We start from the raw sequence: 16,434 nt of genomic DNA, 5'->3' as shown, positions 1-16,434 counted from the left end.
CACAGAGGAGATAAAAATCACCAGAGAAAACACTCAGAGGGCACACCTAAGTCCGCAGCCTCAGGCAGTGTCTTCATTGAGAATAAACAGCATAACTGGAGAGATGGGGAAAAAAAAATAAAAAGACACACAGATAGTGACGCTAGAAGCCCCGCCCCTAGAGCGAGACGATTGGTTGGCTGTAGCGGGTGTTTCGGTGTAGAAACTAAGCAAGGCTGCTTTATTCTGATGATGGCTTTTGGCCTTTCACAGCTCAGCGCTTCTCAGGATGGCAACGAGGAGAGGAAATTCAGAAGCAATTCAAGCCACAGGATTAGCTGTAAAGAAAAGATAAGCAGCCGACGCAAGCTCCAAATTGTTCCCAGGTGATTTACGGCTTCAGGAATTTTGAATGTGCTGGCTCGATTCGGTAATTATGAATGAGGCGAAAAGCACTGTAGAAACCAGCAGTACTCGGCGCACGGCACGCTGCCATTCAGACCGAGACGATTAATTTCATTTCTAAATTAGAAGCAGGAAGGAGAAACACAGAAGCTCAACTATAGTCAGAAGTATTATTGTATTTCGGCTTTAAACAGGCATAAATTAAACATGAATGCATCATTTAATTTTTGTGCAAGACACAAATAGGACTGCATATCGACCAGGTTACTACGACATGAGCATAAATATCTTAGGAATTGACACCTCTGTGAATGTCACCATGGTGCTCTAAACACACTAATTGATCTAACACTGTTCTCCGGATCCTGCTGTACTCTGGTTTTACAGCAGGATTCCAAGGACACAAGTGCACACCATTCTGCCTTTAGCAAGAAATCAACCTGTCAGTGCCATCACCCTAATCCTCTCCATGGAGACCATGAAGAAGGAGGGAGGGGAGAGGAGAATGGGAGATAAAGACAATGAAAAACAAAGTGTACAAGAGATGACTAGACCCAACATCACGATTTCACAAATTCCAAATAAACAATTAGTCATAATCATCTGAATTGTGAGGCAAAATCCAATTTTGAGGCAATAGTTGATCTTTCGTTATACAACAGGAACACTGTATAACACTGCATAACATGAGAAACCTGATGAAATCTGTTTGTCAGGAAATCTAGTACTGTGAATCAGAAGATGCGGTCCCCCCCCCAAAAAAAAATGTACTATACTTATGTGAAATAACTGGATTTACATCGGCACTACATTGACATGAAGGAAAATTCAACAGATATTAATCAAAGAAATGAGGCTCTAATTATAATTCCTATATTTGTTGAGGTTAACTTTTTAATTGAAATATATAATTTTAGATTTTTGGCTTAAATCACAAATCACATATCCATTAAGGACAATCTGAAGATGAATCAATCTAGAGCGTACTCTAGGCTTGGATTCCTCTTTGGTCTCCAGATCTTGCTAGATATCTCTTATAGGGCTCTGCTGTTCATTGTCAGTCTTTTTTATCTGACACTTAAAAACCTTTTGCTTTATTTAAAACCAATCAAATAGTTATATTCTTTTAAATGAAAGAGGATGTTTTAGAGATATTTTTGTATATCACTTTGCCTGTAGAGCATGAATAAACAATATGCAAAAACAATTTTCAATAGTGGATACTATGGCAGAAATTGCAAAGGTAAACCTGCTTGTCAAATAGTGCATGGACCCCAATGAGTGCTGTTGAGATAATTGTATTGTATTTAATTAAAAAAAATTATGTTGTTTGCACTTTACTTAAGCTTCTATATTATTATTTTATTTTTTTTTAACACCATTGATGAAACGTGTAAAATTAGGTTTATTGTTTGGGTGGCTTGTATAAGGAAGTTTTGTCAAAATTCGAAATTCATGTTAATGTTTAAATTTGTTTTATAACACAACTAAGAGTATGTGCTAAAAAACTTTCACATGAGCTTTGTGGTGCATTGCTGGAATCTGGTGGGGAATGTGTGCCATGGTTGGTGGATAACACTGCAGTCAAGGATGCCACACACGGCAATGTTGAACCTTAAACATTTAGAATTTATGCCTTTGTGACTTTTCAGAAGAGCTAGCTTGGGCCATGAGAGGGAAAGTTTTAGAGAGGACCTTACATAATTGAAAGGCTGAAATAAACCTCTTTCTCTCTCACAGCCAAAAAAAAAAAACATGTTACTAAGGCACGTTACTCAAAAAATCTTCCTATTCATAAACAGGTGAAATGCCGGGGAATGGAGAGGGCAGATACACTGAAATCAAATGGAAGAGCAAAAAGGAATGAAGGGTAATAAACAAGGTAAACGCAGAGTAAGCACTTAATAAGCATCACAGCTGAGAATATATCATATCATATTCCTTATAGGTAAACTGAATTAATTTGTGCTTTCAGAAATGACACTACATTTACAGTGGGATTTAACACTATTGGTTTTGCTGTACACATGCACAACCTTTTAAAGTGCATACAAGCTGTTGGCTGAAACATGCAATGGTAAAGAAAACAATTATAGTCCTTTTCAGTCAGTCAAAACAATATCATATTGATATTTTACAGGAAAACTCGCTAATGTCATCTCCTTTTGCTAGTTATGGACAATTGGGGTTAAGCAGTTAAGATGATTCTATTCACCAAACAACCATCTATTATCTACCAAATTCACGATTCGGTACGTACGGCGGTTTTTAAGTCACGGTTCGGTTCAATTTTGGTACAGTTGGGGGAAGAAATGCAAACGTTAAACTGCTTGTTGTTTTTTTTATTAACACGGTTTATTATGAACATTTTATGATCAACATTTAAACAGTTTACATAGTTTTGAATCAATTTCAAATAAAATGCCTGCTTGTTTGAATAATATATAAAATAATTTTTATAAAAATCTAAATAGAATAAATCTAATGAATGAACTACACTAGACTATTTTTTATTATAATGATTCAATTGAGTAATCAATTATCAATAATCCCGTAATTTTCAGGATTTTCTCCATTTAAGATAAATTCTTGAAGCTGGACATAAAACGCTAAAGAATCCCCAGCACTAGCGTTAGCCCCTAGCCACTTCCTGGTTAGCGGCTAACGCTAGCCCTATAGATTCTTTAGTTTTCATGCATGCACAAAACAAATCATATTTTTGGTACAGAGTGTGTAGCCACCATAACACTGCGCTACTCTTGTTTCTGTTTTATATTCCTTGCATTGTTGTGTATATTTTTCAGGTTTACTAATAATAATTAAATGCACTTAACACGCAAGGCGGAGACTAAACAAACTGGCGGTCTGCCACTTAATACTGAAGGTATTTAGGGTTGCATTCGGTACAAATATGCACTGCACTGAAAGCCATGTATCGAAAAATCTTGGTACAAATACGTGTACGGTTACACCCTTATTATCCACTAATCTATTTATATATTTTAAAACTTTCCACTCAATTCATCCATCCACTTTCCAAATATCAACTCTCTATTCATCCACTATCTGTACATACATTATTCTATATCAATTTACTCTCCATCAGTTCATCCATACACTATATACCAATCTGTATACTATACATTCCTTCTACTTGCTTATATTATATAAAAAAAACGTTCTTTGGGCTTCTCCCGTTAGGGGTCGCCACAGTGGATCCTCCGCATGTTTGATTTGGCACATGTTTTTACGCTGGATGCCCTTCCTAACGCAACCCTCCCCAATTTATCCGGGCTTGGGATCGGCACTGAGAGTGGCTGGGGTTTGTTCCCTATTATTTTTTTTATATATATATATATATATATATATATATATATATATATATATATATATATATATATATATATATATATATATATATACAGTGAGGAAAATAAGTATTTGAACACCCTGCTATTTTGCAAGTTCTCCCACTTAGAAATCATGGAGGGGTCTGAAATTGTCATCGTAGGTGCATGTCCACTGTGAGAGACATAATCTAAAAAAAAAAATCCAGAAATCACAATATATGATTTTTAAACTATTTATTTGTATGATACAGCTGCAAATAAGTATTTGAACACCTGTCTATCAGCTAGAATTCTGACCCTCAACGACCTGTTAGTCTGCCTTTAAAATGTCCACCTCCACTACATTTATTATCCTAAATTAGATGCACCTGTTTGAGGTCGTTAGCTGCATAAAGACACCTGTCCACCCCATACAATCAGTAAGAATCCAACTTCTAACATGGCCAAGACCAAAGAGCTGTCCAAAGACACTAGAGACAAAATTGTACACCTCCTCAAGGCTGAAAAGGGCTACGGGGAAATTGCCAAGCAGCTTGGTGAAAAAAGGTCCACTGTTGGAGCAATCATTAGAAAATGGAAGAAGCTAAACATGACTGTCAATCTCCCTCGGACTGGGGCTCCATGCAAGATCTCACCTCGTGGGGTCTCAATGATCCTAAGGAAGGTGAGAAATCAGCCCAGAACTACACGGGAGGAGCTGGTCAATGACCTGAAAAGAGCTGGGACCACCGTTTCCAAGGTTACTGTTGGTAATACACTAAGACGTCATGGTTTGAAATCATGCATGGCACGGAAGGTTCCCCTGCTTAAACCAGCACATGTCCAGGCACGTCTTAAGTTTGCCAATGACCAGTTGGATGATCCAGAGGAGTCATGGGAGAAAGTCATGTGGTCAGATGAGACCAAAATAGATCTTTTGGGTTATAATTCCACTAAACGTGTTTGGAGAATGAAGAATGAGTCAATGAGTACCATCCCAAGAACACCATCCCTACTGTGAAGCATGGGGGTGGTAGCATCACGCTTTGGGGGTGTTTTTCTGCACATGGGACAGGGCGACTGCACTGTATTAAGGAGAGGATGACCGGGGCCATGTATTGCGAGATTTTGGGGAACAACCTCCTTCCCTCAGTTAGAGCATTGAAGATGGGTCGAGGCTGGGTCTTCCAACATGACAATGACCCGAAGCACACAGCCAGGATAACCAAGGAGTGGCTCTGTAAGAAGCATATCAAGGTTCTGGCGTGGCCTAGCCAGTCTCCAGACCTAAACCCAATAGGGAATCTTTGGATGGAGCTCAAACTCCGTGTTTCTCAGCGACAGGCCAGAAACCTGACTGATCTAGAGAAGATCTGTGTGGAGAAGTGGGCCAAAATCCCTCCTGCAGTGTGTGCAAGCCTGGTGAAAAACTACAGGAAACGTTTGACCTCTGTAATTGCAAACAAAGGCTCCTGTACCAAATATTAACATTGACTTTCTCAGGTGTTCAAATACTTATTTGCGGCTGTATCATACAAATAAATAGTTTAAAAATCATATATTGTGTGTTCTGGATTTTTTTTTTTTAGATTATGTCTCTCACAGTGGACATGCACCTACGATGACAATTTCAGACCCCTCCATGATTTCTAATTGGGAGAACTTGCAAAATAGCAGGGTGTTCAAATACTTATTTTCCTCACTGTATATATATATATATATATATATATATACACACATACACACACACATACAATATTCATTCATTCCAACTTAAAGTTACACTTTTCAAACATTTATTCAAATTGGATTCAGTTTCCATCCACTCAACTGTACACTATAAATCCATCCATCCATCCATCCACCACTCTCCATTTACTTATTCAATTTCCACTCTAAATTCTTCAACCCATCACGCATGTATCCACCCTTTCTCTTTATATGAACTGCTAATTAAATGACACAGAATTGAAATAATAAACAGGATTTCTGTTAGTTACTAAAAACTAACAAAGTAGTATTGACAAGTTGCATTTAATAGTCCTAGTTTCAGTTTAAGTGTACAGATCCAAAACAACAATTATTATAATTATAATAATTAAATTACTTGGAGCTTGTGTTCTATATTCTACACTTCTGATGTGAACCAATAACTTTTTCACATAATCCCATTTATAGCTTAAAATAGCAGCCCTTCTGGCGCTGCTCTCATTGCTTATGGATGCTCTATAAACGTCCTCCACAGCCCACTGGGGACAAACACCACAGTCAATCCAAGCTGCAACCCAGCATGAAAATAATTGTGCTCCAAAAACCACTTTCTGTGGAGCAGCCTTCGTTCCTAAATCAAATACTATGCTAACAAGTGGAACCATACCGGAGTGAAAGCGAGCAGGGCAGAGGACAAATGTGTGTGTGTACGTGTGTGTGGCTTCCAGTGTCATCCACCTCTCAAGCCATTAGCACTCCAATTATAACGCATTTACAATGGATAGCAAATCATTACCGCACATGAATTACGCTAATGCAAAATAAATGCTCCGTGTCGCATTCGCATTAGGCGATCCTTCAATGGCCGCTGCTTTCATTGTCACATAACTAAAATTACTTTTCCATCAAGGTATTATCTCTTTTCCATTAACTCGTATAAGGCTTTTAACGGCAGGTTTCCATGTACAAAGTGAACACTGCCTCTTTTTCTCGTTGCCAGAGATTATGTGTGCTCAGTCAATATATAGAAACAGTTCTGAGGAAACCCATTACTGAATAAACAAGAAAAGAGAACATGACTATACAGGATAACCCAGTGCTGCCCTCTTTGGCTGAAAAGCAGAAATACCTTTTTCAGCAGCATTGACAATCAACACTGTGGAAAATCTTATATACTGAGGATCTTTTGTCTGCCAGTGGTTAAATATTTATAATTAAACCTCACTACTAATATACACCAAACAAAGTAAAATGAAACGATCAAATGTATAGCTAAAAGTTCATATAAAATTACAGAAATGTTGTATCCATCAGAGCTGATTTTACCTCATACAAGTAAAAATCTGAATAGGTAACATTCAGCTGTACCACATAGTTAATGAGCAACATACACAATGTGCACAATTTCACAGTGTGTGTGTATATATATACACAGAGTGAAATTGTGCACATTCTGTATATATATATATATATATATATATATATATATATATATATATATATATATATATATATATATATATATATATATATATACACATACACCCCAGCTTTGTAACATCGCTGTGATATGCAATAAAAAAAAAAGAATTTTACTTTGCTGTAATGTGACCAGCATAAATCACCTTTCTTTCTTTCCTACTTTCTTTTCTTTTTGTTTCAGAGATATGTGATGCAACAAGAGAAAATGACTGCAAAACCCATGGTTTTGTCATTTGATTTATTTGCTATTCAAAAACTTTTTGGTGATCCACAGCCCAAAGCTTATAAATAAACAGGTTTTTCGTCAACATGTTTATGTGCATCATCTATCTACACTATAAATCCAAAAGTATGAGTACACCTGACTATCCACCCCATGTTTAAGTCTGCCAAAGAATATCTTTGTCTGATGTAGCATTCTTTTTTTTTCTTTTTTTTATTTGGAACAATTTTTTTTTAAGTGGAACTAAGAGGCCCCAAACCTGTTCTAGCAAGACAGAGCTATCAAGGTCCTTAATAACATTCAATTAAATTCAGCTTTTTTTCTATAATCCTTTTTTTTATAATGCTATTTCTATAATTGCCACATAGCAGCTTTGCAGGAATATATTACTTCCGAGTATACATTTTGCATTTATCTAATTTTCCAGAATGAGCAAAGACAGAGGATAATGGCAAAGAAATCTCTATATGGCGATGTGGGATCTGGTTGTAGGAAATGAAGCTTTCAATTTCATTCAATTAATTTTTATTTGTATAGCGCTTTTAACAATGACCATTGTCTCAAAGCAGCTTTACACAGTTAATGTGGTGATAAAAATAAAAAGAGGATGTTCTTTATAAGTGTAAGTTTGTCCCTGACGAGCGAGCTGGTGGCGACTGTGGCAAGGAAAAACTTTGAGTGCTGACAATAAAGACTCATTGCTTAAAAGTTCAAATACACAAATTTTATTTTAAGATTTTCTCAATATTAATTGATATCAACTTGTGATTTTCCTTGCTGCAGTACTTCAGTCAGAGCTGTGCTCAGAGCATTGCTGTGACAAGTATAAAGCACCTTACTTACTTACTCACTTAATTGCTTAGAGATCTGTGATGCAATGGGAAAAAAATAGGGATTGACTGATATATTGCCGTGGCCGATATGTAGGTCGATATTTGGATTTTTTATTATTTTTTATTATCAGCATCACCAAACTCATGATAGTTTATTCTTTGTTAAAATCAACACTTTGTATCTTTTATCTATTAAATAAATACATTAATGTATATTGTTAGTCTTTTGAAATGGTTTTTAGCATATACAAGTCCCTTATATATCGCATACCTTTTTTCTATAAGCAGTCTCGATATTAATTGATATATTTTTGTGATTTTTCCTTGCTGCAGTACTACAGCCAGAGCTGTGCTGTATATAGACAATTCAACAGCACTGTAGTATAATGGATGGGAACATAAACTCAATCCATTTCGAGTTTCATTTCTGGCTGCAAAAATAGCAAATGGGCAAAAAGATAAATTATACTACCCAACCAAATAACATTACACTGATGTTCGATGACTAAATTGTGTGAACGCCTGCATGAAAATGGATCCATGAGGGTGACAAATTTCGTGTTTTTTTATTTCTTGCAAATTGGAAAAACTTACACAAATATAGAACTGACTATCGAACCCATCTGAAAATAGTACTCCAGCTCCAACTTGATTACAGAGTGGAAAAAACATTTTCTTATCCACTACACTGATGCACCATGTCTCACAAGGCTAAACCCATGCACGTTGACTGAAACCATATATAGGTTATATATATCCTGTACATGCGGCGTTCAGCGTGTTGTGAACAAACCCTCACCATTCCGAGTCCACAGGCGTGATGTCGATGCGCGGTGGCCTGATGAAGGGTAACGTGGTCGGGCGACAGATTATCTCCTCATCAGGGGTCCGTGACCTCTCTGTCTGTCGCCATGACAGCGGGGGCAGCTGCAGGTTTCCTGAGAAACGGCGTCGCCCACGGCGCAGGTCCACTCCGAGAGTACATGCCGGAGACGTAAAGGACTCACTGAGGGTACAGTCTGGAGGGTCTTTGCTGTCCTATAGAGAAATAAGGAGAGACAGAAACACAAAGACAGGAAATGGGTTCATATTATACCATGATACAACTGCAAGATTCCATCTGTAGCATGTGAATGAATTGACAAGGCATGCTGCTGGTAGTTTTTTTTTTTTGTTTTGTGGTAAATTATCACAATACAGATCGTGTTTTTTCTGGTTTCCCTTCTGTTCCTGCATTTTTTTTTTCTTTTTCTTTAATATGATAAGTTAGCTATCCCTTTGGCTTAAGCTCATTTCAAGAGGAACAGCATGCCGGGGCTGCTTAAGGAGAAATATGATGAAATGCATGCACGCACGCACACACACACACACGCACACACACACACACACCTGTGATTACAAAAAAGAAAAATGTAATAAAAAATGACCAAGTCTTGCTGCGTCCCAATTCACCTTCTTATAATTTAAGTGTGTAGCAAAAGATTATACAAGTCATAAGACCTACTAACACACCATGTAAGAGAAGCGAACGCTGTTGCCTCATTACACGCACACACACAAACACACACGCTCGTTTCTTCATTCCTTAATTAAAAATTGTATTTACATAAATGAACTTTTAACACTGGACATTGTCTCAAAACAGCTTTACACAGATAAGCCGGTTATAAAGTTGTATGAGAGAATTTATAAGTTTAGTGCCTATAAGTTTGTTTCTTATAATTGTAAGTTTGTCCCTAATGAGCGAGGCAAGTGAGATTGTGGCAAGAAAAACTTTGAGATGGCATGAGGAAGAAAACTTGAGAGGAACCAGACTCAAATAGGAACCCATCCTCATCTGGATGGCACAGAATATCATCCCATATATAATTTACATAGTATAATCTCTCTTTTTTTTTATTTACACCCATTGAAATGCATTCTCATCTATCTGAATGCTTCCTGTCACAAAAGTCCTCCTGCCTAATGCAAGGAGATGTGGGCAATTTGAGCTGAAACAGTATCCCACAGGATCTCCACTTCAACATTCGAAATAGTAGGCCATATAGGTACCTTTTAGATACTTATTTTAACATTACAAACTAACTCTAAGGCGAGACACGATGCATGACAGACAGTAGGCAAATTGGGACACAATAGCTGTTTTCTTAACAGTGTCCTCCTAACCAAAAAAAGAGTCTATCCTCTTTATGTTGTAACTCATAGCTTTAATGGATCAAGTAAATTATATAGAATAAAGACAGAAAGTAGAGCTTGTTCATTCTTAAATAAAGGCAAAGTTGCTTTATACTTGTCACATGTACATTACAGCACAGTGAAATGTTTTCTTCGTATATACCAGTGATGTAATATAAAGCTGGGGTCAGAGCACAGGGTCTGCCATGATAGAGCCCTGAAGCCTTGCTTAAGGGCCCCAAAACTGGCAGCTTTGCAATACTGGTGTTAGAACCCCCGACCTTCTAATCAGTAATCCAGAGCCTTAATTACTGAGCTACCACTTCCCCAAATAAGGTATAAAGCAAAGATAAAAAAAAAAAAAAACCCTCTCACACAATTTTTCAATGTGTGTAATGTGCAAGTAAAATGTGTATATATATTAGTCATATCTATAGTTTTTAATTCTATTACTGAATTGTCTCATTGTCATCAAGTGCATAATACTCCAGCTTCTGATTTAACAAAACACCAGGATATGCATTATATATTTCCATCAAAAATAAGTGATAAAGATCCCAATGCTTTTCTCCTCAAAAAGAAAAACATCAACACCAGCATTTTCTCATGCATTTATTATAACTGTTTTATCCAGGTTGAGGTCAGAGTGGTTCTGGAGCTTATCCCAGGAACATGCTGTGCAAGGCAGGAATAACCTCTGGATGACACCAGTCCACCGCAGGACAATATGCGCACTCATTTATAACTAGCATCAACTCAGAGATGACAACCTACTATGTTTTTGCAAAAGTGGAGGAAACCAGAGAAACTGAATTAATCCCACATGGACAATGGAAAAACTTTTGCCAATTAACAAATACAGTATAGCTGAGCTCAGGATAAAACTATAGACTATAGAGATGTGAGGTGTTGCTAGAAATATTTGTTGAGTGATATCGGTTAACTAACACATCATTATATGAAATTATTATACTAACAAACAATGATATTTAAAAATGCTGGCATAAATAATTTCATTAAAATTATTTTCATAAAAAACAGTAATGTAACTGCTTGAATATTTTTAACTCTGATTGAGGATTGAGGATGGAATATATTAAAGAAAAAAAGATAATTGAGGCAAAGTGGGACATGAAGAGCAAGAACATATTCAAAAATCACTACAAAATAAAAAGAACCTATAGTTTGCCCTTTCCTCAGAATTCTTTCACTATAGTTTGACTGCTAGTTCTTTAATAATACTATGTAATTAAAATATATACACTATATGGACAAAAGTATTAGGACACCTGGCTCTTCCAACCATCTGTGATTTGTCACCAGTTGGAGGCCCACAACTCTACAGGATGTATTTGGATGTAGTAGCATTACATTTTCCTTTCACTTGAACTTGGGAACCCAAAAGCACAAAGTGAGCTTAATGAAGATATGATTTAGATCGTTTGGAGTGGAAGTTCTTAAGTGGTTTGCTATTGAGCTTTGACCTCAACCAATCAGTAGGATCACCTTCAAAAAGAATTGCCACTCTGACTACAGGTCACCACAGGCCTCCTCATCCTACATGAGCATAAATGAGCATAAATCTCCACAAGCACACTACAAAATCTAATGGAACATCTTCTCGGAAGAGTGGTGGTTATTAAAACAGCAAATGGGGACTAAATGTGGAATGGGATATCCAAAAAGCACAGATGAATCTTGCTCAGGTGTTCACAAACCTTTGTCCAATATATTTCTTTATTAAGAATTTAAATTATATTGTATAACCAATGACTTAAAAAAACTATATAACAATACTATAAAACGATAATATCAATTACAATGAAAAATATATTATAAAATTAGAAAAGCATGCACAATTGAAGCTAGTGATCTTTGGACTTTTTATACGAAAGTAATAACTGACAATTCACAACTGCACCACCAAGTGCCATCACTAGAGGGAGGCACAAGTCTTCAAATCTTTCCTTTCAAACACAGACTGAATTATAAAACACAGGAAAATCTGGTTGACAGAACTAAAGAACACCTACATCTTCAATCTTTGGCATATTTAACTAGTGCCATTAGTAAAAAAAAAAAAAAAAAACATTCCGGCCCACATTTTTGCACCTTTAACCTGAAGACAAGTGTGATGAATTTAATGGGGGAAAAAACCTGTTACTAAAGATGAAAGGGTACTTTCAAAATCTCACACTCAAAAAAGACCTCTCTAAGTTGGAACTTCATTTAAGAGCAACAGCAATTGGGAATAATTTTGGGTAGAAATCTCTTCCCTTCCTGCATGCTTCTGCAATTGTAACAGGCAATGAGTTCATTGATTAAATAAAACATCTGCACACATCACAATGATATGGTGAAAATCTGCCAATGCAACTTAATAGAAAAACGTTTTGTAATTCAGTCTAGAATAAAAATAATAATAAAATAAAAACTCTGGATAAGGTCGTCTGCTAAATGCCGCAAATGTAAATGTAAATGTGACATCTATTCTTTGCCTACATCCTTACAGTATGTTTAATGCCCACTTAGTTGTCAAGGCAGGTCCTGACCACATTACAGTTCCTTATTAAGTAATGTGTTTGCTCATTTTATGCTATTAATATAATAATGGAACAAAGAAAATCATAATTGTTGAGGTCTACTTGTCATGTTTTTTTTTTTTTTATATTATTACTGCAGAAAATACACAAAATTAATAAATAAATTAAATAAATACTGACACTTGTAACAGGCTTTTCTGGTTTATTATTACATAAAATACAATAATAAAAAAGGAAGAAAAGAAAGAAAGAAAGAAAGAAAGAAAGAAAGAAAGAAAGAAAGAAAGAAAGAAAGAAAGAAAGAAAGAAAGAAAGAGTCTACTTGTTTACTGCCTCATTACAATAATTACCTCATTACTGTGTTCTCTCTCCCTCTCTTACCTACACATGCTCTCGCCGCACACACACACACACACACACACACACACACACACACACACACACACACACACACACACACACACACACACACACACACACACACACACATCACTGTCTAAAGCCTCTTTTACTAGTTCTAAAATACCTGACAAATGTCTAACAACAATATGTTGAGGTGTGAGAACCGTGCATAAGCAGAAAATTTACTTTGGTCCATTTACTTATCAAAGAAATTAAACACACCCAATGATTGCACCATAGTCACAATATTAACAGTACTAATAATGTCTCATCGTCAATTAATCCTTATTTACACAACCCCAAAAAAAAAACCTTGCACACTTTTTCAGGTACAGTAAACAATCTGAATGCCAAATAATACAACCTTTATATTGGCACGTAATGGTAATGTTTGCTCTACTGTTAGAAAAAAAAAAACAAGACCGCTGATGTTTATAATATTAATATAATCTTTATTTTATATAGTTCCTTTAATTGTTAATTATCTCAAAGCACTTTCCAAGTAATAAACTTTCTTTCGGCTTCTCCCATCAGGGGTCGCCACAGCGGATCATCCGCATGTTTGATTTGTCACGTTTATACACTGGATGCCCTTCCTAACGCAACCCCTTCCCATTTATCCGGGCTTGGGACCGGCACTGAAAGTGGCTGGGGTGGGTTCCCGGACCGGGGATCAAACCCGGGCCGCAGCGGTGAGAGCGCCACATCCTGACCACTAGACCACCAGGGAACCCCTGAAAAGCACTTTCCAAGTAATAAAAAATAAATAAAAATAAAATAAAATAAAAAAATCACCTGAAAAGTAAGTTTTAAAATAGCAGATAAAAAAAACAACAACAAGGTTTTCTTAACCAATGCAAGCTATGAACTGGAGCACATGCTCGGTCAATTTGCTAAATTAAACCACAGGTGTGATTTCTTGTAAACTCTGAGGATGTTGGACTATGTGATGTGTAGATCTGTAAAGAACATTCTACCTACATTCAAAATGAACTGTCAAACAATCCTATTCTTTAAACAGAAATGTTTCTCACTGCAAAAGAAAAAAAAAAGCTGAATTCATAGTTATCCCAAAAATAAACTTTAGAGAAGTTGTCCTAGTCTGCCATTTAAATATATGGCCTTTATTGTACAGGCACAGAAACACTTAAAATGCAGTCTATTTCAAGCCAACTGCTGTGTGAAGGTATATGAGAATAGTCTGGTGAATAATGTGTGTTTTAATTCACAAAGAGTGGGTTTTCTAAAATGTCCTGTTAGGTTTGATTGTTAGACAGTTGTTTTATAATTAACATTTAATTAAAAAAAAAAAATCTTCACAGAAATCGTGTCAGGTTAGCTTATATTGACTCGTAGGCTAAATTTAGCAGTGAATGTTATCACAATCCACAAAGAAAAGAAATTCTGACAGAAATATTGTCAGGTTAGCAATTTTTGAGCTTAAGATTAAAAAATATTTATGAATATAAATGTTTTAAAGCATTTAGAAATGTTCATATATGAGCTAACTAGCGAATCTTTTTATTATCCTCTCAGGAATCCAGTCAGCTTAGCTAATAGTTGGCAATAGGCTAGCTTTAAAGGTAAAGAATGTAAATATTTGTGAGCTTTCTAGTTCTAGCATTTCAAATAAAGTGTTAATCATGGCATGTGGTTAAATAGTAGGTTGGCTTTACAATAAAGTATAGAAATATCTAGTTTTCAGTATGAGTTGTTAAGAATGCAGGAGGCTTAGCTCATTATCTGTCAAACTATTTTTAGCAGTGATTATAATTATCAAGACCTTGCAATGATAATGTACTGTCTATCAGGATTATGTCATGTTACATGATCTCTGCTCAATGCACAGGTTTGGGTTTTTATATTTGTGTCTGTATCTGCAATCCTATCATTAAAAATCTCTATTAATAGGAAAAAAATACACGATAAATAAATCCAGATATGAAAAAAAATCAACAACTATAAAATCTGATGTTACTGAGCTGCTGGCAGTTCTGTGTTAGTAATTTACACTCAGTGCTGTGCCAAGGTTGTCGACAGGGAATTGGCTGTAAATTTGTATGCATACATCGTACACTACAGTCAGGTATATAAAATGTCAGCATGCCCCTTTTGGTGTACCAGAGGTACACCATGACTGGCAGAAGTGGCAACAAATTAAGGGTGAGCGTAGGAGTGAGATAATGTTAGAACAAAAGAAACACGCTGCATACTGTGTGATGTAAAGAATATTAATTTAAATTTGTCATGATTTAGATTTTGATATATACCCACATTAAAAAAAATCCATGTCAGGTTTAACTCATCTTCCGAAATAGACATGCAAACATGTATGTATTAGACTTAAATGTCATCTGAGAAATCTTGTCAGGTTTGCTCCCGAAAACTAGTGGACTAAAAAAAAATCTGTGAAAAAGTTATATATATTTATTATTATATTAAATACTAATACATTTTTGTAAAGCAGTTGCTTGTACTGGACTTCAACAAATATCCAAATTGCTATTTAAGATATGTCCACAATGCTGCAATATAATAATCCAAACGTACTGTACTCAAACACCTGTTATTTAAGCACTCATGCTTATCATTCATAAAGCAATGATTAGCGCTTATCACGACTCTTCTCAGCCTTTCACACACTGTATATCTAAAAGGCGTGGGTCAGATTTTCTGTCTGTTTGACAAAAACAAGAATGCGCAAAATGCTAATCGTTTTCAACACGCACGACTGCTGTGGAAAATGTACAGGGGAACTCAAATGATAATGTGTGAACTCGCAGAGAAGACAAAGAAACGAGCAGCAGCTTGCATGGAACAATGTATCAAAAGGTGCCTGAGAAACATGAATGCTCATGAACAGAAAGAAAAATCCTGGTGCACAACACACAGTCCTGCAGCACAGCTAGACGCTGGAGAGATGCTTCAATCATGAATACACCCTCCTACACATCCCCTCTTTGCACATCTACACTGGAGTCAACAGCAACATCACAACTCCAACACAAATTTAACAAAATATCCTTGTAATGACAGATAGATTATGGGCCAAGATTTGATATTTATTTCTAGGCTTCATTGTATAAGTATAATATAATGCCAAGCCAGATCAAATGATGTTCTCTTGTACTAAAAACACCTAAACAAGCGGTAGAACCATATAAAAAAAAAGCTTCAATAGACATGATTATATGACTCATGCGCATGAGCTCAAAAGAGCTTTCAAAATTTTACAGTTTGTACAGTTCACTCCAAAAACCACAAATGTATCCCACGAGTACACTCACTCAGTAAGATAACAGAGTGTGTAAGATACAGAGGTCGACCGATATGAGTTTTTCTGTGGCTGACGC

General features: G+C 36.1%; 1 protein-coding gene across 4 annotated transcripts in view; it reads right to left on the bottom strand.

The window, feature by feature from the left end:
- Positions 1 to 16,434, bottom strand: part of pde4ba (phosphodiesterase 4B, cAMP-specific a) — a 171,362-nt gene that overhangs the window by 113,654 nt on the left and 41,274 nt on the right. For 3 of the 4 annotated variants that reach the window (XM_083566847.1, XM_083566848.1, XM_083566846.1), the window contains exon 3: positions 8,761 to 8,999. In XM_083566847.1, the coding sequence (XP_083422973.1) occupies positions 8,761 to 8,999 (239 nt within the window). Of the gene's footprint in view, positions 93 to 8,760; positions 9,000 to 16,434 lie in introns of those variants that run through there. The other variant, XM_083566849.1, reaches the window with a different exon arrangement.

The sequence above is a fragment of the Silurus aristotelis genome (genome assembly GCF_946808225.1).
Source record: "Silurus aristotelis genome assembly, chromosome: 2".
Classification (NCBI taxonomy): Eukaryota; Metazoa; Chordata; class Actinopteri; order Siluriformes; family Siluridae; genus Silurus; species Silurus aristotelis.
The sequence above is the reverse complement of the archived record's forward strand: the minus strand, read 5'-3'. Positions and strand labels throughout refer to the sequence as shown.